At 44.2% G+C, this 23,198-nt stretch overlaps 1 protein-coding gene across 5 annotated transcripts; it reads right to left on the bottom strand.

Moving 5' to 3' along the window:
* Nucleotides 1–6,510: 6,510 nt before the first annotated feature.
* LYRM9 (LYR motif containing 9) lies at nucleotides 6,511–22,625 on the bottom strand. 5 transcript variants are annotated; one of them, XR_010792369.1, is made up of 5 exons: nucleotides 22,587–22,623; nucleotides 12,485–12,626; nucleotides 11,587–11,679; nucleotides 11,367–11,434; nucleotides 6,511–7,052 (listed from the first exon to the last, which is right to left on the bottom strand). XR_010792369.1 is itself a non-coding variant. In XM_066598603.1 (4 exons), the coding sequence occupies exons 1-3, from the start codon at nucleotides 22,610–22,612 to the stop codon at nucleotides 11,566–11,568; spliced, it is 282 nt and encodes a 93-aa protein (XP_066454700.1). In that variant the 5' UTR covers nucleotides 22,613–22,625; the 3' UTR covers nucleotides 6,511–7,052; nucleotides 11,552–11,565. The 5 variants fall into 5 exon arrangements, 4 of the variants coding, with proteins under 4 accessions (XP_066454700.1, XP_066454702.1, XP_066454703.1 ...); XM_066598603.1 differs by lacking the exon at nucleotides 11,367–11,434 and having other exon boundaries at nucleotides 11,552–11,679; nucleotides 22,587–22,625; XM_066598605.1 differs by lacking the exon at nucleotides 11,367–11,434 and having other exon boundaries at nucleotides 22,587–22,615.
* Between the last annotated feature and the right edge of the window lie 573 nt (nucleotides 22,626–23,198).

Here is a 23,198-nt window from a genome sequence, read left to right as displayed (position 1 = left end):
AAGTGAAGAGCCATTGTTTACACCAAGTCAGACCTGAATGAAATAGCAATCCCTTCAAAGGGAACCTAGCATTGCATCACACGCGAGTGCACCTCACACGTCATGCAATGTTTTTGCCAGCCCCATCGCACGCGATGTGATGCTGCCGCCGGACCAATTTAGAACAATGGGAGATGCGAGGGCATGCCCAAAGATGTGGGAAAATAAATTCCTTGCGTGTATAAACCCATTCAAAAGAATGGTGTTCATAATTGTGCAAGATTTGTGCGTCCTGCAATGCACAAATCTTGCGCGATTTTCTCAGATGTGTGAAAATAGCCTTACTTGGTGACAAGTTTCTGCCACAATGCAAGAAATAAAGAAAAATGAATAAAGAAATACTTTTCCATTGGTAAAACAGATCTTTCCAGCACTGTATGAGGGTACTGTATGTGTGTGGAGCTAAGGTGCCAAAAAAACAAAGGGAACTAATTTAAGATGAATTGGCACAACCACTGGTGTACCACTAGGGGTCACAATTGCAACCTGGCCCCCTGGCTAACGGGGACCCGAGAGTCCCCTGCCATGTGCCATTACGCCGCTGCGGCCGCAGGCCGGCTGTTGGTGGCCCTGAAAGAGGGGAGGGAAGTTACTGGAGAGCTAGCAGCCAATTACAGGCTGCAGACTCCCTGGGCACGCACTCCTCCCTTCAACTGATAGACTACAGTTGTGATTGGTCACTCAAAGCTATGGGTCCACTATATTCATAAGCGAAAAACCACCACTCCATCTCATTACTGACTGCTGGCCCGTCAACCAATGTCCTGTACATCAAAGTTGCAGATTTTCATGGAAACCACATTAAATCTGACAAAATATTGTTCTATGCTCAGCTTCATACAGTAAAACACCAGGGAAAGGTTTTGTGACTTACATTACATTGGAGACATCCTCCTTTTCTGAAGCTATACATTTGCTAAGCAGACCTTGAATATTTCTGTCTGTTGCCAGCAACAGGTGCAAAAGCCAGAGGGTAACAATGCAGAACTTCCATGCTTCAGTGAAGTCTAGCAACGTCTTCCATGCTTCTATAGAGTCACTCAAAGAGGCACAATAAAGCTGGCCATACACATTACACAGAAATAGGTTGATGGTTGAACAATCGTTGAACAAACAATGGTCAGGTTTTTGCAAACTCATTTTAGTCCATATTGGCCGTCACAGTCTTTTGAACTGGCCATACATATCCAATGACATTGGATGATAGACGAAAGATGTTTCTGGGAATGTTGTTTCAATCAAAAAGTTTTGGGCAAAAAAGATCTTTCGTCTTTCGGACAAAAAAATGAATGCACAGCCGACCTCTCTCCAGACGATGACAGTCTGTTATAGTAATAGTCATCCATTTCCATCAACCTTTAGTCTGAGGGTACGGTTACACGGGCCAACAAAAGAGCAACTACGGGTGACTGTCATCCTGTGTAAACATAGGATCCAACAGGCAAATCAGCAAGAATGGCACACTTGTCAAAGTTGCTTGGTTTTCAGTTCACCTAAAAACCAAGTGACTGTTGGCCCGTTAAAACAGAAAGTCATTTATCTATGAAGGACTACCTGTTCACTGTGAATGGAGGTGGGAAGAGATATCTGGTGCACTCCTTCTACTTTCAGTGAGTGATCATAACTCCTGCATGAAAACAGAATTGTTGGGACAACTGTCAAGCACGTAAGTGCCCTATAGTAGTCCCATGTGAATGTATCCTAATGTTATTGGCACCCTAAGGCCATATTAGTGCTAAGACTTGTCTCGGTACTCAAATTTTTATGTTGACACCCTTAAAGGGAAACTCAATCTCCGGCAGTGATTAAAGCAAGGAGAAAACACTGACAAAACGTGTACTGAACAGTCTCTTCAATAGATGGTTATGATGCGACTCAGGTTTAGTGGCAAAGTATCACTTTTACTCTGGACGCTTAAGTCTTTAGGTACGGTCAGATCACAGGAGAAAAACTATTCTGACCTCCATCAGTGTTCTAGCACAATGTAGGCCCAATTCTCAGAACAACTGAGTTCTTTAGTCGTCTTCCTGAAACCAACTGTGTCACTTTCCTCTTGACACCTCTTCTTCCTCATCACCCTTTGTCAGGTGACCTCTTTTGCCCAATCTGGTGTTTCTACGCCAATTCGCTACTTCTATTACAAAACCCGGCTGTGCAGATTTTAAATCCATAGCATGCCTTTTTCACTATGGAATTTCAGCGCGGATTTCATCTCTTCAGATGGGGAGGTAAATTCTGTTAAAATCCACACCAAAATCCAAGTCAAAATGCACACATTACACATGGCTTTTGCAAATTTTCGTGCAAATGCACACCAAAATCTGCAGCGGATTTTCTGCTTCAAAAAATCTACTATGTGTGAATGTAGCCTAAACACACAGTAGTAAAATTCTACACATCGAAATGCAGGCAACACAAACAAAACACGGGTACTCTGTTTATTGACTTGTAATAGTAGAGTTGCCCCCTACCAGTTAATCCAGTGCATTATTATAGTTGTGTTATTCATAATCTGTTTTATTGAGAAAAGTTTCTTTTAACAAAGAGTATTCTTCTCGTCATACCTGCTTTGTGGCAGGGACCTATTTCTCCAACTTTGCAGTGTAGTGACTCTCAGGTGGTTTGCTAAGCCATGAACTAACTGATATGGAGATGCAGCCTCAGCCATCATATTGGTTAGGAACCAATGGTGCAGTGCTTAGCTGAGCGGCATCACTGTGGCAATAGCCATGCCCCAACACAAAAGCTAGCTGTACCTATGTCCTGTCTTCCACTCTTGATGTTGCCCACTGTATCAAGAACAAGATATGACAGGAGGACAATGGACAACTCTTCAGGGAAATGTATGGCAGGAGGCTACGCCACTTACTTGCCCATCACCACTTACCAACCCAGTGCAGCAGGAATAAGGCAGATTACCAGTCCGGACCTGCCACCTAAACAGAGACAAGCAAGTGTATTATAGCTGATCTAACAACATTCCAATATGAATAAAGGATTGTTCTTGAGATGCAAAATGGGTTTGATGCCATCTGGTGGTCACTACTTAAATGAACATGTTTAATCTTTTCAGTACAGGGGATTAAAGGGGTTTTCCTCAGCACAGGTCATCAATATTTGATTGTTGGGTTTCTGATGGTCAGGACGCCTGCCGATCATCTGTTTGAAGAGGCCAGTGATGTCAAGTGGCCTAAAGGCAACTCAGTCCCATTCAAATGAATGGGATTAAACTGGTATACCAGGTACAACCACCATAAAATATCTTTTGCCCGAGCACCATGGCCTCTTCGGGGAGCTGATCTGAGGGATTCCCCTACTGATTGATTGTTCATGCTAAGGATAGATCATCAATATCCTAGTCCCGGAAAACCCCTTTAATCACTGTTAATACTGCTGATCCTAAGGAGTATAACGTTCATGCTAGACTATCCAAATGATTTTTGCATCTCTTTTCTTCATGTAAATTGGGCATTGTTTTCACAACATTGTTATAGAAATTTAGTTTCTAGTTTATGCATTTTCTCATGGAATATCACCGTAAATGTATATCCCCTCTTGGACTCCCGTAATCCTGAGAATAAAGGGCCTACAAGAGGATCTCCTCATCATACAGAAATGACATATCATTTGTTTTAGCATTTTTACTTATACAATTAACATTATTTTTCATAACTGTACATAAATTCTTGCTTTGATCTCAGAGTGTAGCTTCCATTTTTTAAATTGTTGTTAAAATGAAGGCTGCACTTTGATTTGTTAATATTTATGATAAATGAGGTCCCGTTGGTCAGAAGTGTTTCCCATACTTTTTCCTCTGTAAATTCAAAAGAGTCAGAAATTTTGGCCACATTTCTGCAGCCAAAAACAGACTGTACAGCAGATGTCACCCATAGAATGCAATAAAATCTTTAGCAAATCTCAGACATAGGCCAGCTGCACATGACCTGATTTGAATTGTGGAATCACCTGTGCAGAGATTTATGATAAGGAATAAGTAAAAATACAGGATGAAGACAAGTGTTATGTGTGCTGCTGAGACATGTTGTACTACTGTGCTTCCAGCAGCACAGCACTCTCAGGGTTAATTGATTGAGCTTGCTGTGTGACCTGTGATCTGTGTCCTGTTGCAGCTTGCTGTGTGAACTGTGTCTGGTGCTGCTGGACTCCTGGTTAGTGTAGGGACCAGCAGTATAACCAGGAGCCGTGAAGTGGCCCGCTAGCTTTCATGTTTTGTGCAAAATGTCAAGTGATACCTGGTTTTTATATTCAGCTTATCACCTGTTGCTAGTGGTTGCATTTTGGCTGCTGTATGCTGGGTATTCTGGCCCTGTGTGTCCTGTTGTTCAGTCCCTGTCATGTGGCATGTGAATGCGTCCTGTTCTGGTGTGTGGCTCCTAGGATCAGCTAGGGCCCAGATCCGAAGACCGCTGCGCTGCCCTTACTGGGGCAATGTCCCCGCTTAGGTAGGGCCTTGCCAACCTCTCGTGTAGAACAGGGTCAGTTTGCCAGAAACCCGTGTGCGTACCCAGTCCCCTTTGGTCGCGATCGTGTGGGCCCCTGCTCAGTTTGCCCACATGGTATTCTGGGTTGTCCCGCAGTCACGGCCATCTGAACAGGCAACAAAGTGAGAGATGCAGCCGTGGCTGTCTCCCGTTCAGGAGCCCTTATGGATAACTGCAAGCCTCTGGAAGATCCTGCATCAAGAGGCTTGTAACACTCCAGAGACACCAGCACATTCAAATACTGTTTACTGTTCAGCAGTGGCATTTTTACAGCTGCCCTTTTAATAAGATTAATTGGTCTGGCAGAAACTTTCCTTATTAAGCCTTTATGAGATCGTGTTCACCTGTGCTGTGAATCACTCACATATCTGTTCACAGTTCAATGACCCATCTTCAGTTTCCATTAAATATCAATTGTTTTCATGACTTTTGCAAGACATTGGATTATTTCATGCTTTTCATCTTCAGAAAAGTCTTTCTTCCACCTCATAGTGCATGAGAACTGTGACTTGCTTAATGTGCACATTATCTTTAAGTAATTTTACCATTAACCAAGATCACCTGGCAATCTACTTAACAAACCTTTCTGAGACTGATACCACACATCTAAAAAGAGGAGCGAAGAAATAAAACAAACACTTTCATTTTAAGATCTTTTAAAATGCTCACTTTACTGAATTCATATTTAACTAGCCAAATAATTTGAAATATAGTGTGTGTGTATATATATATATACACACATATACACAAATTATTTTGGCTATAACTACATAACTACTGCCCAAACTAATTACTTGCCACACAACAGAATGAGAGTCTTCAGTGTACAATACTCTGCAAGACCTCTTTTAAATCACGTCCTTTTTTTATTACCATTTATATGAGAGCTAATAATTAGTTTGTGTCAGAAGAGAAACATAATAAGGAATTCTATTTGCACAAGTTCTCATTAGATTACGTTTTCTTTATGGTACAACTGATCTTTCAATTAAAGGGGTTGTCCGGCCATAAACATTAGGTCTCATTACTTCTGTTTGCCCAATACAATGCACTTTGTAATATACATTGTGCATTGTAAATTAGGCAAACAGTAGTTATTCACTTACCTTTAGGGTTGCCCCCCCCCTGTGTTGCTCCTCGGTTGCCATGGTTCCTGGTTCCGACAAGTTTCTTCTCCTCTTCTTGTCGGAACGACCGGGGACGCGCCTCTCCAGCACAGCTCTGCGCATGTGCAGAAAAACTTCAGCCTGGGAAGCTCAGTCTGCCTGCAGGGAAACCGTGGCTGCTGGCTCTTCAACTCCTAGGTAAGAATGAGAGGAGGGGCGGGCTCTCGTGGGGGGGGGGGGGGAGGATGGATGGATGGATGGATGTGTGCAGGGGGGGTGCAGTGATGTGTGTGTGTGCACGGACCGGCTGACAGAAGTCCCGGGGGAAGGGGGGGGGTGTGCAGAGGGAGAGATCGATGGATGGATGTGTGCAGGGGGGGGGGGGGTGTGCAGTGATGTGTGTGTGTGCACGGACCGGCTGACAGAAGTCCCGGGGGAAGGGGGGGGTGTGGGGAGGGAGAGATCGATGGATGGATGTGTGCAGGGGGGGGGGGGGGGTGCAGTGATGTGTATGTGCATGGACCCGGCTGACAGAAGTGGGGGGGGGGGGTCATTGTGAGAGGGGCACTATGAGGGCATGTGTGTGTGGGGAAATGTTTTACTTTACTTTAGCAGGGGGCGGGGCCTGGGCGGGGAGAGACTGTAGAGCAGTTCAATAGAGGTGGGCGTGTCGTGGGCGGGGCTAGGACGTGAGCTGAGGGAAATCCTGCCTTTTCATGTCTTACTACCATCGGGAGCGCGCACACAGAGGAGGGAGAGCGCAGGGCATGTGAGAAGGCAGCACAGAGGCGCCATCTTTGAAAGCTGCAATGAACATCAGAGTCTAAGGTAAGAAACTGACATTGCAGCTGATCTGCCTGCCGGTTTGAGCCCCTGTGTGCTGTCTGTTACTATCCTTACTGAAAGGAAAGCAGCAGCATTATAAAAAGTTTTACCCTGTGTGGCCGGACAACTCCTTTAAGAAAAACACTCACAAAAATGTGGATTACAGAAACCAAGCTTTTCGACTGACCAGTTAGGGAGTCCAATTTTCCTTCATGAAATACTTCTACAAAAAGAGAACACAACTTTAATATCAATGTACGAAAGAATGACCAGAGCATGAAATAGGAAATTATTTAAAATATACTATAATGTATAAATGATGTGAACCATCCATTCAGATAAACCATAATGCTTTTGTGTAAATGATCGTAGACAATCAATAGTCCTTTTAAACGTAGCAAAGCATATAAGTGGGAATATATTTCGCTATGCTATTGCCATAGTGTGCCATTACAATCACAGAGCCATAGGGATGGGTTTAGGTTCTTTGGTTTCCATGGAATGATGTAGCATTGTCCATGAGTTGCTCTTCTTATTAAGTCTTCGGTGTCTTTATATTCTCTTAGCCTTTTTTTTTATACTGTAAAAAATACATTGAAATTTAAATTCGGAGCGATTCTAAATGACGATTTACACAAAGAAGTTATATTTTACAACCAGAAAGAAATTTAATTTTAATGCTTCTAGTGCCATACCCCATGATAATTCCAAAAATAACAAGTGTTTTTTCAGCAAGGAGCAACTGCATGGTAAAAGGGCCAAACTCATTGACAACTCAATTGATTCTCAATAGTTGATCAGTGAGGGTCCACTGCTATGGCTCACTGCCTAACAGTTGTTCATCAGGCAGCTGCTAGTAAGGACAGCGCTGTAAGCAGATAGTGCTGTCAACATTGCAGTGGCCTTGGACTAGGACTGCGGAAACCAAGCCAGGCTGTGGAGAGAAGTGGGAAGGACCTAGACCAAGCCTACTGGGGAAGTAAAATAAGACATCCCCTGAAAATAAGCATTTTTCTTATTTGCATTTTGTACACGTTACCTCACTAAAATAAAAATTCATTGAAAAAAGGTACTAAAAATATAGCCCTGTATGTGACAAAAAAATGCAGCAAAAATAATTTTGGCAGCCCAGCAAAAAAAAAAAACAGGGCCATAAAATCACTAAATGCGTAAAGTCGCTAAAAAGTGTCTGTTCCTTTAAAACTGAAACACTCTGGCCTTTAACCCCTTAACACTATAAGACGTACAGTTACGTCCTGTAGCAGTGGGGTATGTATGAAGGGAGATCACAGGGTGATCTCCCTTCATAAAACGCGGGCTCCGGCTGTTTCTTACAGCTGACACCCGCCGGCAACAGCTCCGATAAGCCGCGCAGCTCACTGGAGCTGTTAACCAATTAAGTGTGGATGTCAATTGTGACAGCTGCATTTAAATCCCTTGGTCGATTTTCGGGGGTACCCTATGCCCCCCAGTGATGAGATCGCAGAGAGCCGTGCAGGTGTTATAGCAGCCAGGGCCTCCTGAAAGGCCCTAGGGCTGTCTTTGCAGAAAGAATGCCTGCCCAATCGCAATTTGATGTAATTACATCATACTGCAGGAGCGATCAGAGCATCGCAAGTTGTTGTCCCCTCTGGAGACTAAGAAAAAAGTAAAAATATGATTAATAAAGTTTTACTAATTATTAAAAGCCCCAAGAGTAGACTAGGGCCAACTTTATATAAAAGGTATACAGAACTCTGAAATGTCTACAGTCCGGCAGAGCAGCAGCCCTAATAACAAGGTACAGTATTTTAATTCTAATGTATTACTAATTAATTGCAATGAGATTCAAAATTCCTGTAGGCTGTCGGCCACATAACCATACCTTTCAACCATTGGGTTTTAAAAAATATCAGTTATCTTGATACAGAAATTCCAGTAGCCTTTTTAACTGCCAAGCAAAGCAATCAATAGTCTTTTCCCATTGGTGTGGTGCTTTTTACTTCGGCATTAAAACAAAAGCTGTATCTGCAACGTTTCCAGAATATCCTATACTGCATCAGCACTTTCACTACTGGGATTCTCAAAGTCGATGACACATGCTTCTCAAGTTTCTAACTTGGTCCAGTAATTTGCAGAAGCAATATTTTACACATTCCTACTGACAGAAGTTACTCAGTGCTGACATCTGGTATAGGAAGTAGAAGTTATATATGAGCGTCCACAAACATGTAACATAGGAGCAGAGGAGAGAAGGAGTGCTCCGCTAAGGAAAAGGGATGAGTAAAAGGCTATGTATACCTCTGCACTCTTTTCTTCTTTAAATCAATGTTATTTTGGAAGTGAAAACTTGGTTTCTGATCAAATTTCTGATTATTTGATTTCGATACTCATATTTAGAGATGAGCGAGCATACTCGATAAGGCAAACTACTCGAGCAAGTATTGCCTTATTCGAGTACCTGCCGCTCGTCTCTAAAGATTCGGCTGCCAGCAGGGAGCGGCGGGGGGGAGCGGGGAGGAACGGAGGGGAGACCTCTCTCTCACTCTCTCCCCCCCCCCCGCTCCTCCCTGCTCACTCCCCGCTCACCCGCGCCGGCAGCCGAATCTTTAGAGACGAGCGGGCAGGTACTTGAATAAGGCACTACTTGCTCGAGTAGTTTGCCTTCACGAGTTTGCTCGCTCATCTCTACTCATATTGTTTTCCAAGGCGCTACAAGCTGGAGGACAAAAATCTTAGCAAATCCTGTCAGTCAGAGTAAATTGACAGCTTCTCCCCTTCTGTGAATGTGTACTTACTGCCTTTCCACTGAGCATGGACTATTACAGAGGGCTGTATGGCAGTGCCAGGAATTGGTGGAGGAGATCAGGAGGACAGAAAGCAGAGCAGAGAAAGCTACCATTAAAGAGGGCTGTAATTCACTCTAGGTGAATTCTCTGCTCCGTTCAGCAGTAAGGATCAAGAACCAGCAGCTACTAAGAGAGGATGAGTTAGACAGAGAGATAGTTGTGTAATACTGAGTTGGCGTGATTATGCTACACACCCTCTAAAATAGAAGAAAGGAGGGGGAGCTGAGCTTCTGTGCATTCATGACAGAGACCAGCTGATCAGTGCTGGAAATGCCCTTTCCCAGCCAGAAACTTGAATTTAGGAAATACTGCAAAACAAGTATGAGGCTTTCTAAATAAATAAGAAGGAAAACTCAATGCAATAAAACTGATAATTGCATTATTTTTTCTTCAGGGACTTAGTAAGATATGTGTGTATTGATTTTTCATGCACAAAAGGTTTCCGAATTGCAGAATATGTTTATTCTATCTCAGTATTTGCACACCTAATAAGTCACTATGTAAGAATGATGAATGAAATAAACGTGTGTTGTCTCATAAGACATAACAAAGTTTTGGCTTTGGTCATTATTTGTATATTAGTAATGTTGATTGTAATTTATACAGAAGTTATTGAAACTAAATTAATACATTAATTCCCTATGTAGTCTGAATTTAAAAGACACCTCCAATAAAGGTGATTAAGTTTAAAAAAAGATGGCGGTAGACACGGTTAGGAAAACGACTGGTTAGGTTACTTTGGTAATCATAATATGACCAGTACCAGTGTTTCTGGTGGCGTAATCCACCACTTACTAATATAGTATAGTGAAAGGGATTGGGGTTAGTCAAAATATTTCCGTGTACTGCACATGATTTAAAAACGGCAGCAGCTCGCTGAAGAGACATGTTGGCTCATTGCTTTCGCATATAAGCTGCATGTGATTTACGAACTTCAGCAGCTCGCTGAGGAGCCATGTTCACTCTTTGCTTTCGCATATCAGCTACACTGGATTTACAAACTTCAGCTGCTTGCTGAGGTGAAATTGTGGCTTGTCGCTGTTTTTTAAGCTGCATTAGCTTCACAGCAGTGTTGGACCCTCTGCGGTGACAGGTTTGCACGACAGCGATGGTTTGTTTCAATACTGGACAATGGTTGACAATTTAAATGAAGGCTGGACTGGTGTTGGTGGCATTAGCACTTGAGATGACGTGATATGATGTTTAGGAGACTGTGAAGATAGTGGTGAAGGACTATGCTTCAATTTTGTTGGTCAAAATGCACTGCCAGCTATGTATGTGGACATTTGTGAGGTGTCATTTATTGAAGTCTCCAAACAGGTGTCCAGCTGTCTCACAACCAGCTACAAACTGTCAAACTGAGTACTGCTGTATCCATAGCAACTGAGGTGGCGGGGGTTGTGGGGGGATGTAGTCCACCCGTAATTTCTCATTCATTGTACAGGGATGAAGGACCTGTGATGACATCACCGTGATGTGATCAGGGGCGAAGCTCAGAGCCCTGGTGACTGATCACATGACAGTGACATCATTACATGTAACTCAAACAGTCACTCACTCACAGACAGGTGGTCAGAGGTATTTTGATAGAAACTTCTTCTGCATGGGATCTTTGTAGGAGAGGCTTTCAATGTCATATGATTACCTATGTAATCGTACGATTTAGCCTGATGGTCACAACTTTAACTCCTTGAGAACACAGCTTATTTTTGTTTTTTTTCATTTTAGCTTCTTCATTTTCCCCTTCCAGACTACATTTTTTATTTTTCTGTCAATGTAGCCAAATGAGGACTTGATTTTTGTAGGACAAGTTATATTTTTTAAAAGCACCTTTTAAAGAATCATATAATGTATTGAGAAATCTATAAAAAAATATTTTTGGAATGTACTGAAAAAAATTTTACTGTTTTTTGAATTTTGTGTTCAAAGTATTCACTATGTGGTAAACATTAACTTTAACTTTGTACTCTGGCTCAGTAGATATACAGTAATACCAAATTCATATAGTTATATGGTTTACTAGTACTACCTAACAAAATAAGAAAAATTAAAAAAAAACTACTTGCTTTGTGTCACCGTGTTTGGACAACCATAACTCCCCGAGTCCTCTCCATACATTTTCTGTAAACATTCACTGTACATGTAAGACAAGGATGGCAGGAGCCATGACCGGCATCATCATATTCCTAACATCAAGTATGTAAAACTTCTGGGAATAAGATATTTGGTGTGTGAACAATTAGTGACTTACCCTCAGAGAAACGATCAATGTTTTCTCATACTTGCCTTATTCATCACCCAGTCAGCATCTTCTATGGCCCGCTTAATAATCTGTTGTATCCTCTCGGAGTCATCCTCATCAGCATGAACACGAAAACTCTTTTGGAAAGCAAAACAAAATAGACCAAGAAAAGTTGACAAACATTCTAAGGTTCCGTTCTCATTAGTGTCATGGCGATGGAATATATACCAAGGCAGATCATACGACTGCTAAGGGCCTTGGGAGAGAGGGAACACAGCCTTTGGAGCATCTATGCAGGACTCTCATCTCCAGAGGAAGTGCAATTTTAGTAAGCCAGGTGGTGGGAAATTGGTGTAAAAGAGGGCAGTAAAACAGAGCAGCATAACTGGGGGAGCATTTTATTCGCTGCTATGGGTTTCTTCTTGCTGCTATGCCAGATCCGCTTTCAAACTAGCGTGATAAATCCTGATTAGAGATGAGCGAGTATACTCGCTAAGGCACATTACTCGAGCGAGTAGTGCCTTAGTCGAGTATCTCCCCGCTCGTCTCTAAAGATTCGGGGGCCGGCGCGGGTGATAGGTGAGTTGCGGTGGGGAGCGGGGGGGAGAGAGGGAGAGAGAGATCTCCTCTTCGTTCCTCCCCGCTCTCCGCTCTCCCCCAGCGCTCCCCGGCCCCTGCCGGCCCCCGAATCTTTAGAGACGAGCGGGGAGATACTCGGCAAATGCACTACTCGCTCGAGTAATGTGCCTTAGCGAGTATACTCACTCATCTCTAATCCTGATACAACAGACCAAATGAGGTCCATGAGGTTTCCAGTATCTTAGCTGTCGAGAAGAGCACTATTCTTGCCAAAAACGCCATTTACATACTTAGGAACTTTGAAATAGAACCGTAGACCAGTGGGGAGAAAGGCAGTTCTTCCATTTGTACAACACAACATACCTGTCGAACTGCATGCTTATAATGGTGTTGAAGATTCTCATTGGGAAGTTGCTTGCAACAACGTAGCAGATACCGATACAGCTGTAAAGGCTTATGTACCAATTCCGCACCGGGTAAAGGTACCATGATCTGGTTTACGTACCTGGAGATGTAAAATGTACAACATTTGCAGATGATACATTTATAATATAGTGCCATAATAGTACAAAAGAAGCAAGATACATTAAAACAAGCCTGTCCGTATGAAGTTACAGTCTATAAGCATTATACATAATACAATACACAACATCCTGCTATTACCACTACACTATTCCATCTGGCACAAATACCAGTGACGAATGGAAACCTGCTGGAACAGATACTGAAGCTTGTAGCTGTGATCCACACTTTAGTAATGACGGGGTATGGTTTTATTTTGGGTTCCATCTGAATGCAGTTTTCGCAATTTCAAATAGAAATCATAGATGGACTCCAAATGCAATGTGAATCCACCCTAAGAAAGCCCTCCAGGGTTGGAGCTGCAACATCCCAAATGCTGAAAGTTCATGCATTCCTAGATTAACCCCTTAGTGACCAAGCCTGTTTGTGCCTTAAAGGGGTTGTCTCGCGAAAGCAAGTGGGGTTAAGCACTTCTGTATGGCCATATTAATGCACTTTGTAATATACATCGTGCATTAAATATGAGCCATACAGAAGTTATTCACTTACCTTCCCTGCGCTGGCGTCCCCGTCCCCATGGCTCCGTCTAACTTCAGCGTCTAATCGCCCGATTAGACGCGCTTGCGCAGAAGGGTCTTCTGCCTTCGGCTCGGTCTGGCACGAGCGGTGTTCTGGCTCCGCCCCCTTCTACGCGTCATCGTGTAGCTCCGCTCCATCACGTGTGCCGATTCCAGCTAATCAGGAGGCTGGAATCGGCACACGTGACTGGGCGGAGCTACGCGATGACGCGTAGAAGGGGGCGGAGCCAGAACACCGCTGCTGCCGGACAGACCCGAAGGCAGAAGACCCTTCTGCGCAAGCGCGTCTAATCGGGCGATTAGACGCTGAAGTTAGACGGAGCCATGGAGACGGGGACGCCAGCGCAGGGAAGGTAAGTGAATAACTTCTGTATGGCTCATAATTAATGCACGATGTATATTACAAAGTGCATTAATATGGCCATACAGAAGTGCTGAACCCCACTTGCTTTCGCGAGACAACCCCTTTAATGACCTCTGTAATGTGACACGTGTCACTTTAACATAGAATGACTCTGTAAAGGTTTTGCATATCCAAGTGATTCTGACATTGCCTTTTTGTCACATATTGTACTTCATTTAGGTGGTAAAATTAGACCGATAGAATTTGTGTATATTTATGAAAAGCACCAAAATTGGGAAAATTTTGAAAAAATTATAATTTTTTCACATTTTCAACTGCAATATGTCAAATATGTGTAAACATACTGCACAAATTTTTGATGATAAATATATATTTCCATCTGTTTACTTTATTCTGGAAACACATTGGAAAAACTTGGTTTTTTAACCATTTAGGAGATGTACAAATTTAACTTTAATGGTGCACGTGAAAATGAGGATTTGCAACCCAAAATAGCCACCCCTGTTTCTCTTGTGTTCAGAAACATACTCATTGTGGCCCTAATCTTATGTCTGTATGCACGACGGGGTCAAACCGAAAGGAGCAACCGGTGGCTTTCAAAACAGACATTTCGCTTGAAAGTGATTTAGGCCCCATTGCACACTTGTAGATCCTTGAGCTGCCAAAATGACAAACAGCACCCACAAATGACCCCACTTTGAAAACTAGACACCTTAACAAATTCATCTAGTGCTGTACTGCATATTTTGACCCCACCGTTTTTGAATGAATCTAAGCAAAGCTGAAGGAAAAAAATATGATTTTCATTTTCTTGGCAATTGTGTCATTTTAAAAAGTTTTTTTTTGTACAGCACACATATGAATGAAGACTTGCACCCCAAAATGGATCCCCCCGTTTGTCCTGTGTTTATAAACATACTCATTGTGGCCCTAATCTTATGTCCATATGCACAACGGGGCCCTAACCGAAAGAAGCAGATGATGGCATTCAGAACAGACATTTTGCTTGAAGGTGTTTTAGGCCCCATTCCCCACTTGTAGAGCTCTTGAGCGGCCAAAACGATGGAGAACGCCCACAAATGACCACATTTTGAAAACTAGACCCCTTAACGAATTCATCTAGGGGTGTACTGTGTATTTTGACCCCACAGTTTTTAAATGAATCTAAGCAAAGCTGAAGGAAAAAATTATGATTTTCATTTTTTTGGCAATTGTGTAAATTTAAAAACAGTTTTTTTTAACAGCACACATATGAATGAAGACTTGCACCCCAAAATGGATATCCTGTTTCTCCCATGTTCAAAGACATACCCATTGTGGCCCTACTCTACTTATAGGACACATGACTAGGCCAGAGGCGTAACTTGAAGCTCCTGGGCCCAATGCAAAACCTGTAAAAGGGCCCCCAACTATAATGCTTTATTCATAGTACCGGGCTCCTTATAGACCCCCTAAGGCTCGTGGGTCCGGGTGCAACCAGCATCCCCTATAGTTATGCAGTGGGCTAAGTCTATAATGGAGGGAACACCATTGGATTTTAGGGCACAAATGAATAAATTCCAGGCCCATTGCTCACTTGTGCTGAAATAAAATGGACTTCCAAAAATAACCCCCCCCCCCCCCATCTTTTTGGCATTCCCTTAATCTTAGATAAAAGTAATAATGTAAAAATGTGTGGTATGTCTGAGAACAGGTGTAATTACAGAGGCCTATTTGGGATGGGCACATGGACAATAAAATCGGGTATCCCTCCTCCTCCCATGCTTGCTGCAAACCCGACACTTTTTGTGGGGGTATTTCTTGACCTCAAGCGGCAGGGATGGGGTGTAAAAGTGGCGCTCTGTAAGGCTTCCTAATCTTGCTGAGGTGCGGCGGTCTCAAATAGAAGGCGCTCAACAGGCTGCTCCTGGAACTACAGGAAGGCGAGCGTTCCCGGGGCTTCTTGTAAATTATGTATTACAGGTAGCGGTCTGAATAACATCGGGCTCACAATGCCATATGTGGAATCCGTTTGTGGAGATCTGCTGCAGATCCCAGCTGTGAGCCCGGCCATGGGCCTGTGTACAGCTACATAATCTACTGCGCATAACTGCATAGTCACACAGGCACAGAACACCTTTTTTTTTTATATTTCCCACGCTGCTGTTTAGCGATGACGCGGGTACCCGCAATGTAGTTGCATTTGGGCTGCGGGTATATCCGCGACCATAGAGCACTATGGACTCTATGTTGCGAATATCTGCAGTAAAATAGAACATCTGTGTTGTTTTCTGCGAGTGGATTACAACATTCCAACCCGCTAATGTGAGCAGAATTGTGTATCCAGTGCTTTCGATTGATCCGCATATTACCTTGGATAAAACGCATGCGGAATCCGCAATTTCTATCTGGTCGTGTGAAACCAGCCTAAGTAGAGCGCCACCTTTATATCACGTGACCAGGTACCACTCAATAAGGCCTCCAGTCCACTGCTCCAGGCTCTCGGTAGCCGGGAGCAAGGAGATTTAAAATTTCCCAGGCCCTTCCTAGCTTCTGCGCTTGCATTCGCCATTTTTGCCGATGGGCGCATACACCGATGCTGGGAAAGGCCTGCGGATAAAGATCCCGTCAGGGACATTCCCGGAGGCCTTAGATTGGATCCGTGACGAGAGGTGAAACTTGAACTTTTTTTACTTTTACATGGTCAACGTTATACATTGGCGCACTATGCCCCCCCCCCCCCCCCCCCCCCCCCCCGTGAAAGCTCCAGACTCTGGTTTGGTAGCCAGCAGCAGAGAGATTTAAAAAGATTTAAAATTACCCCGGCAATCCGCGGCTTTTGTGGGGTAAGGTCCGCGGATAAATCCAGGGCTCTTAGGTATGTCATTTCATCTCCCCTGACAGATATGGTCTGTTAGGAGATAGTATCCATTGGATAACGGCGATCACGTGACTGGGGGACCGCATACCATGGTCCCCGGTGACATCTCCCTGCTCTCGGCTACTCATGCTAGCCGGGAGCAGGAAGATTTCATATCTCCCAAGCCGATCCCATTTTCTGCGTATGTGCAGAAGATGGCGGCAGGCCCTTTCAGGATTAGATTGCTGTGGGACATCACGGAGGATGGAGGTGAGTAGTTTCAGCTCCCCTCATGGATACGATCCATGAGGGGAGCTGAAACTTTACCTTTATTTGACTTTTTTTTTAACTTTTCTGTGATTGCCATTATCCAGTCTTACAATCAGCTCTTTAAAGGCAACCATAAGGCTGATGTTACCCTCAGTGAAAATGAGTTTGCCACCCCTGGTCTGAGGGCTCTTTCACACTCCACAGGGCAAGAAAACGACACCCCTTGGCTGAAAGATCCGTCCTATGATGGAACAGAACGATGCTGAATGGACCCCATTGACTATAATGGTGTCTGTTCATTTTCCATCCGGCGGTCCGGTATTTTACAGGTCAAAACAGTGAAGCAGAGGTTCTGAAAAGAGCTCCAACACTGGTGCGGACAAGTTCTAAATACGGCTACTTTCACACCTGCGTTAGGGTCAGTTCAGGGTTTCTGTCTCTCTGCTCCGCTTTTGAAGGAGAGAAACAGGAAAAAAACTGAAAAAAAAAGGATTTTTTTTTTTCTCCCCATTGATTGCAATGGGGTTTACGGCCTCATGTCCACGGACGAGTCGGATTTCGTGTGCAGGAGCCCTCTGCATGATCCCAAGCTGCCCGCGGGCAAGGATCCTGTGTAGCTGTGCAGGGAGGTCGGCAGCGTCCGTGCGGACCACTCCACGTCTGGGTTATCTGTACTGCGAATGGTCCGCAAGGCCCGCCATTGGACATGCCAGGACAGATTTTTTTTCTCCAACTCTCCTGCTTTCCCGCAGCCTGTCCACAGTGTCAGTTGTGGACGGGCCGCGGATCGGACGGCTTCCATTGACTTCAATGGAAGCCGTCCGTGCGGGAACCGCATAGAAATGGAGCGTGCCGCGATTTGTTTTCAAGCCCAAAAGGTCTGCAAAACCAATCTGCATGCTTTAATCCATTTGCGGACGCCGATGCTTCCCTATGGGCGGCTTGATTCGTGGATCCGCAGCGCGGGCGCCCCACGTGGATTCCGCAAATCAAATCCGTCCGTGGACATTGGGCCTTAAAAAGAAAAAAAAAACTGAAAGGCTTTGGTTTACTTCTATGATTTCCATTTTCTCGGATGGAAAAATAATGCTGCAGACTGCGCTATTTTTGCATACAAAAAAAACGGAAATCCGACAGAACGCAAACATATGCCTTCCCGCTTTTGCCTCCAAAAACAGAGCAGAGAGGCGGAAACAATGCACTGCGCTCTAAGGCAAGAGTGAAAGCCGCCTAACGAGTACTTCTCAAACTGAGGATGGAACGAAGAACTTATGACATTCCTACGATTCCCCAAAAAACCGGGCGCTCCATTTTCACCCCTCATACACAGGTTTACTTCATGCTAGGCCTCCCTCAATGTATTACACTATATAATAACATGGAAGAGGAAGTAAAGCAGCATTTATAGGGTAATGGCGTGACTGCTGAATAATATGAGGATACAACAAGACCCTCATCACTGGGAGCCCCTCATATCACAGGGGCCGCCATACTGCGTGACGTCACAGCAGCCGCCCCAGCAGGCGCCTGACCACGTGACCTTGGAGCCCACGAGGTGCGCGGTTGTTAATGTGAGCGCGGTGCAGCAGGAGCAAGGAAGGGCTGCAGAGTACTCAGAGCTACAGGACAGGGCACCTCCTCATATCACAGCCATACAGACCTGCTCCTACTATGCCTGGACTCGGTGCCTTCTGGTGGGGAGGGCTGCAGGAATCATACGGCCTTCTTCTTCTCTCAATGTTCGGTTTTAGACGTTAGACGGGGAGGAGACGCCATCTAGTGGCAGCCTGGTGTAATTACAAGTGGACAGAAAACTTGAAATGTAGTTCACTTTATTCATAGCTGAGATCTTAATAACTAGCAGGGCCGCCCCCTATAAATACAGAAATATATACACATACATGTACACGCTGCCTTCAAGATATATATATATATATATATATATATATATACATATATACGCACACACATAAATGTATCTTTTGTTTAAAATTGTTTATTACAACAGATTTCGATGCTTATATAACAGCAGCTGAGCTCTATTATACCTCTTCAAAAACATGGTCACCAAATATTGTTCAGATACAAGTTTTATACAGTAAAACTCACATGCAGTACGGTTCTATACTGTGATAAAAGGGCTCGTCTTCTCTGGTCGCCCGTTCCGTGATTTAAAAGGATAGGTAGCCTAATTAGTTCCAGATATATTCTTTTTCTCATAAAATTGAGCAGTGTAATGCACAATTACACAGGTTTTGGGTGTGCACCCCACATAGACCTCAATGGGACCTTAGGTGCGTAAAAACGAGTCTGCGAGTGTCAGTTGACATCAACGGGTGCTATTCTTTGTGTATTGTACGCACATATTTTGCGCTCGCAACTATGTCCATAGGAAACAGCTCTAAATCTACTTGTTAAAGGGGTTGTCCCGCGCCGAAACGGTTTGTTTTTTTTTTCAAACCCCCCCCCCCCCGTTCGGCGCGAGACAACCCCGATGCAGGGACGTAAAAAAAAAACCGCTAAGCGCTTACCTTAATCCCCGTGCTCCGGTGACTTCTATACTTACCGGCTGAAGATGGCCGCCGGGATCCTCTTCCTCCGTGGACCGCAGCTCTTCTGTGCGGTCCATTGCCGATTCCAGCCTCCTGATTGGCTGGAATCGGCACGTGACGGGGCGGAGCTACACGGAGCCCCATTGAAGAAAGCAGAAGACCCGGACTGCGCAAGCGCGGCTAATTTGGCCATCGGAGGGCGAAAATTAGTCGGCTCCATGGGAACGAGGACGCTAGCAACGGAGCAGGTAAGTAAAAAACTTTTTATAACTTCTGTATGGCTCATAATTAATGCACAATGTATATTACAAAGTGCATTATTATGGCCATACAGAAGTGTATAGACCCACTTGCTGCCGCGGGACAACCCCTTTAAGGATTATTCACACAGGGACGAAACGCAGAAAACTCATACGAGAATAAAATCTATTCCATTAAATGGACTTATTTACATGAGCAGTTTATGCGGGTGCAAAAAAAGTAGGATCTGTTCCAACTTGTGCGTGTTTGCGCCCAAAGAGCCCCATAGAGGTCTGTGGGAGGTGCGCATACACATATCTGCTTGTGCGGGCATGCTCCAAACGCAGCGCATACCTGCAATCACTGACACTGCGTTAGGCTAATTAGCCTTTTAAATCATGGCGGGATGATTTCCCCGCCCATGTGAACGAGCATTACCTGCGCAAATATGCTCCATAGCAGCAAGTACAGCCGTAGTACCCTGTTTCCCTGAAAATAAGACACAGCATGATTTTCCAGAATTTTTGAGGATGCAAAATGATTTTTCAGGCTTTTTGAGGATGCTTGAAATATAAGCCCTACTCCAAAATTAAACCCTGCTAACAGTTAATTTAAAAAGTCAATTTAAATAGTGTCCAGGCAGCTTTACATGTAAAAAAGTTAAACCTTTTTGAACAAAAATTAATATAAGACACTGTCTTATTTTCAGGGAAACATGGTAGTTGCACCTACAGCCGTCTGTAACTGTTCTTATGAGATTTCTTGGAATCCCATCCACATTGCCTGTACTGCAAAACGCTGGAAGGTTTCTACAGCCAAATCTGCTGCAAAAAAGTCCCCAGCATTCCCTCACATTGAATATACCCTAGAGGTATGTTTATAAGGGTAGTTCAGATGACCATATGCGCAACTACGTTTGACGCTACACAGTGAAGTTGCCCATGAAAGAAGGGTTCTTTTTTTTTTTTTTTGCAGGCCATTCAAACTCAGGAGTCTGAAAACAGTAGCCGGAAGATTGGTCCTTCCCTATTTTTCCTGCACGTACCGGTAGCTAATACGGACAAGTCCTATCTTTTCATTAACAGGCGAGAACCCCGATAGTAAAAATGAAATCAATGGTTTGGTTTTGTCCCATTATGCGGCCATGATTATCATGGCTGCATGATGGGACTTAAACACGGCCATCTGTTTTAGCCCTCAGCAACAGATTTGCTGCGGAATATACTTCTCGATCTTGCACAGGGTATTCCATTTTGGTGGAGATTTGTCATTGTGGAATGGTTAAAAAGAAAGATACCTTCTCCATCTTCTCCCTGCACCCATGCGAAGACTTTCCTAATCCTCGCCAACTTCTCCCGGACCCCAGGAATGACAATTACACATGTCCCTACCGAATAAGCTAATAATAAATTGAGGCTTGCAAGAGAGGCCAAAAGCAATAAAAAGGAATTTGGGTGTATGTTTTTACTGCCGATCCACAGGAAATCCACGGCAAAGTCAGCAACAATTCAAGCAGTTCAAACTACACCCCAGAGCGCAGGAGTTTGATAAAAGAGGAAGATAGCGGCTGCCTGATCCTTCCTGCAAAATGTATTCACTATGTTCGGGGAAGATGGGGAAGATCTTATCTTTTCTCGGTCGTAGCAGGGGCGTAACTATAGAGGATGCAGGGGATGCGGTTGCACCCGGGCCCAGGAGCCTTAGGGGGCCCATAAGGCCTCTCTTCTCCATATAGGGAGCCCAGTATTATGAATAAAGCATTATAGTTGGGGGCCCCGTTACAGGTTTAGCATTGGGGCCCGGGAGCTTCAAGTTACGCCTCTGGGTCGTAGTACCCATGAGAAATCCCAGCAGTGAACACGAAACTACTGAACACCTATAGAGATCAGTGGTTTTGTTTTGTCCCCTTATACTCATGGCCGTATAAGGGGAGAAAACACGTCCATTTGTTTTTGCCCTAAGGGCGGCGTCACAGAACCATATCTGCAAAAATGCTCCTACCCAGCGTTATGTATTTGCACATGAACAAGGTTGTTGAGGTAGATTTGTGCATGTCTGCGCATAGTACTGTGCTTTTTGTGCATGCATGAGATACACCCTTTCCGTGTATTAAAAAGCTATTTCGTCGAATAAAGTCCAGATCTGTTCTTTTTTTTCCAGTTTTGTGCGGTGTTTCATACATCCCCATGTGTATTTGCGCACCTCCCATAGACTTCTGTGAGGGCCTTTGCTGCGCAAAATGCAGAATAATTGAGCAGATCCTATCTTTTTCCGTACACGAAGTGCAAGAGCAAGACACGCTCATGAGAGTGAACACATTGAAGTCAATGGGTTCTTTTCTCTTTGCTTTGCGTGCGTATATTTTATGCACTCAACAACATGTGCAAATACGATCGCGTGAAGTAGCCCTAACCATCAAGATTTAAGAAATAGTGAGACCAGGGATTGGAGCTCCAGAAAGATAATTTGCTTATTCCCGGTGCATTCTGGAAGAGTAGAGAATCGCCTGATGGCGCACAAATTTTTACACTTAGTAACATTTTATAGGTGAGATATTGTTACAAGAGTTCTTGACGTTTGGAAGTGGACATCAACTAACTATGTGCCACATGGAAGGGGGGTGTAGCTATATGGTGAGCGGCAACGTATGCTACATGTTTACAAACTTCACCTGCCAGAAATGCAAGCTTGTGTCTCTGCTAGAGATGAGCGAGCGTACTCGTTAAGGCAAATTACTCGAGCGAGTATCGCCATTTTCGAGTACATGCCTGCTTGCCCAAAAAGGGGGCCGACAGGGAGGAACGGGGGGGGGGGGGGGGGCGGGGGGGATCCCTCTGTTTCTCTCTCTCTCCCCCCTGCTCACCCCTGCCGACCGCCGAATCTTTTCGGATGAGCAGGCATGTACTCGAAAATGGCGATACTCGCTCGAGTAATTTGCCTTAATAAGTACACTCGCTCATCTCTAGTCTCTACTGGAGGGAAAGGTGCAGAGTATTTAGTAGAGAATAGCTACATTGAAACTCATTAAGGACGATGAGGATTTTCTTGACAGAGCAGAAATAACTTACAAATGCTGAAGGAAATTACATTTTCAGTATACCTGCAGAAGCAGAGGAATGGAAGCATGTGACCCAAAGAAGCAGGAGGATCGGGAGTCAGCCGGCACTCATACTGCTCAGGAAGTGGTATCAGGCTGTCATGTAGGAGAACAATGAAGAAGTACATCAAGAAATAACTTAGTCCAAAAAGAACAGTCTAGTAAGCACTCAGAATCTTCTTGAATGGAGAAAAAGAAGTGCTGTTGTGAAGACCAAAAGGAGAGTGGTGGTTGTAGGGGATTCCCTACTGAGAGGCACAGAGGCCGCTGTCTGCAGGCCTGACATAACCTCACAAGAGGTGTGCTGTCTTCCAGGTTCACAAGTCTGATAGGCTATCAAGACTCTTCAGTCCTACAGAACACCACCCATTCCTACTCATACATGTAGGGACAAGTGACACTGCAAAAAAGGAGCTTGCAGCTATCTGCAGAGACTTTGAAGACCTCGACAGGAAAGTAAAGGAACTAGGGGCACAGGTGGTCTTCTCATCCATCCTCCCAGTGGATGGCCATGGAATAAGGAGATGGAACAGGATTCTAGAGGTGAACAAATAGCCATGTCGATAGTGCAGTCAGCAAAGATTTGGATTTCTATACCATGGAGTGAATTACTGC

Source organism: Eleutherodactylus coqui, chromosome 4, assembly GCF_035609145.1.
Source record: "Eleutherodactylus coqui strain aEleCoq1 chromosome 4, aEleCoq1.hap1, whole genome shotgun sequence".
Taxonomy (NCBI): Eukaryota; Metazoa; Chordata; class Amphibia; order Anura; family Eleutherodactylidae; genus Eleutherodactylus; species Eleutherodactylus coqui.
This window is presented reverse-complemented; position numbering and strand designations above follow the sequence as displayed.

Bases quoted from the DNA above. Each gene is read 5' to 3' on its own strand.
- LYRM9 (XM_066598603.1), bottom strand. From the start codon at position 22,612: ATGCTTCCATTCCTCTGCTTCTGCAG. The intron at 12,627-22,586 runs GTATACTGAAAA...TTACATCTCCAG, and splicing joins CCATTCCTCTGCTTCTGCAG to GTACGTAAACCAGATCATGG. The intron at 11,680-12,484 runs GTATGTTGTGTT...GCTTTCCAAAAG, and splicing joins ATAAGCATGCAGTTCGACAG to AGTTTTCGTGTTCATGCTGA.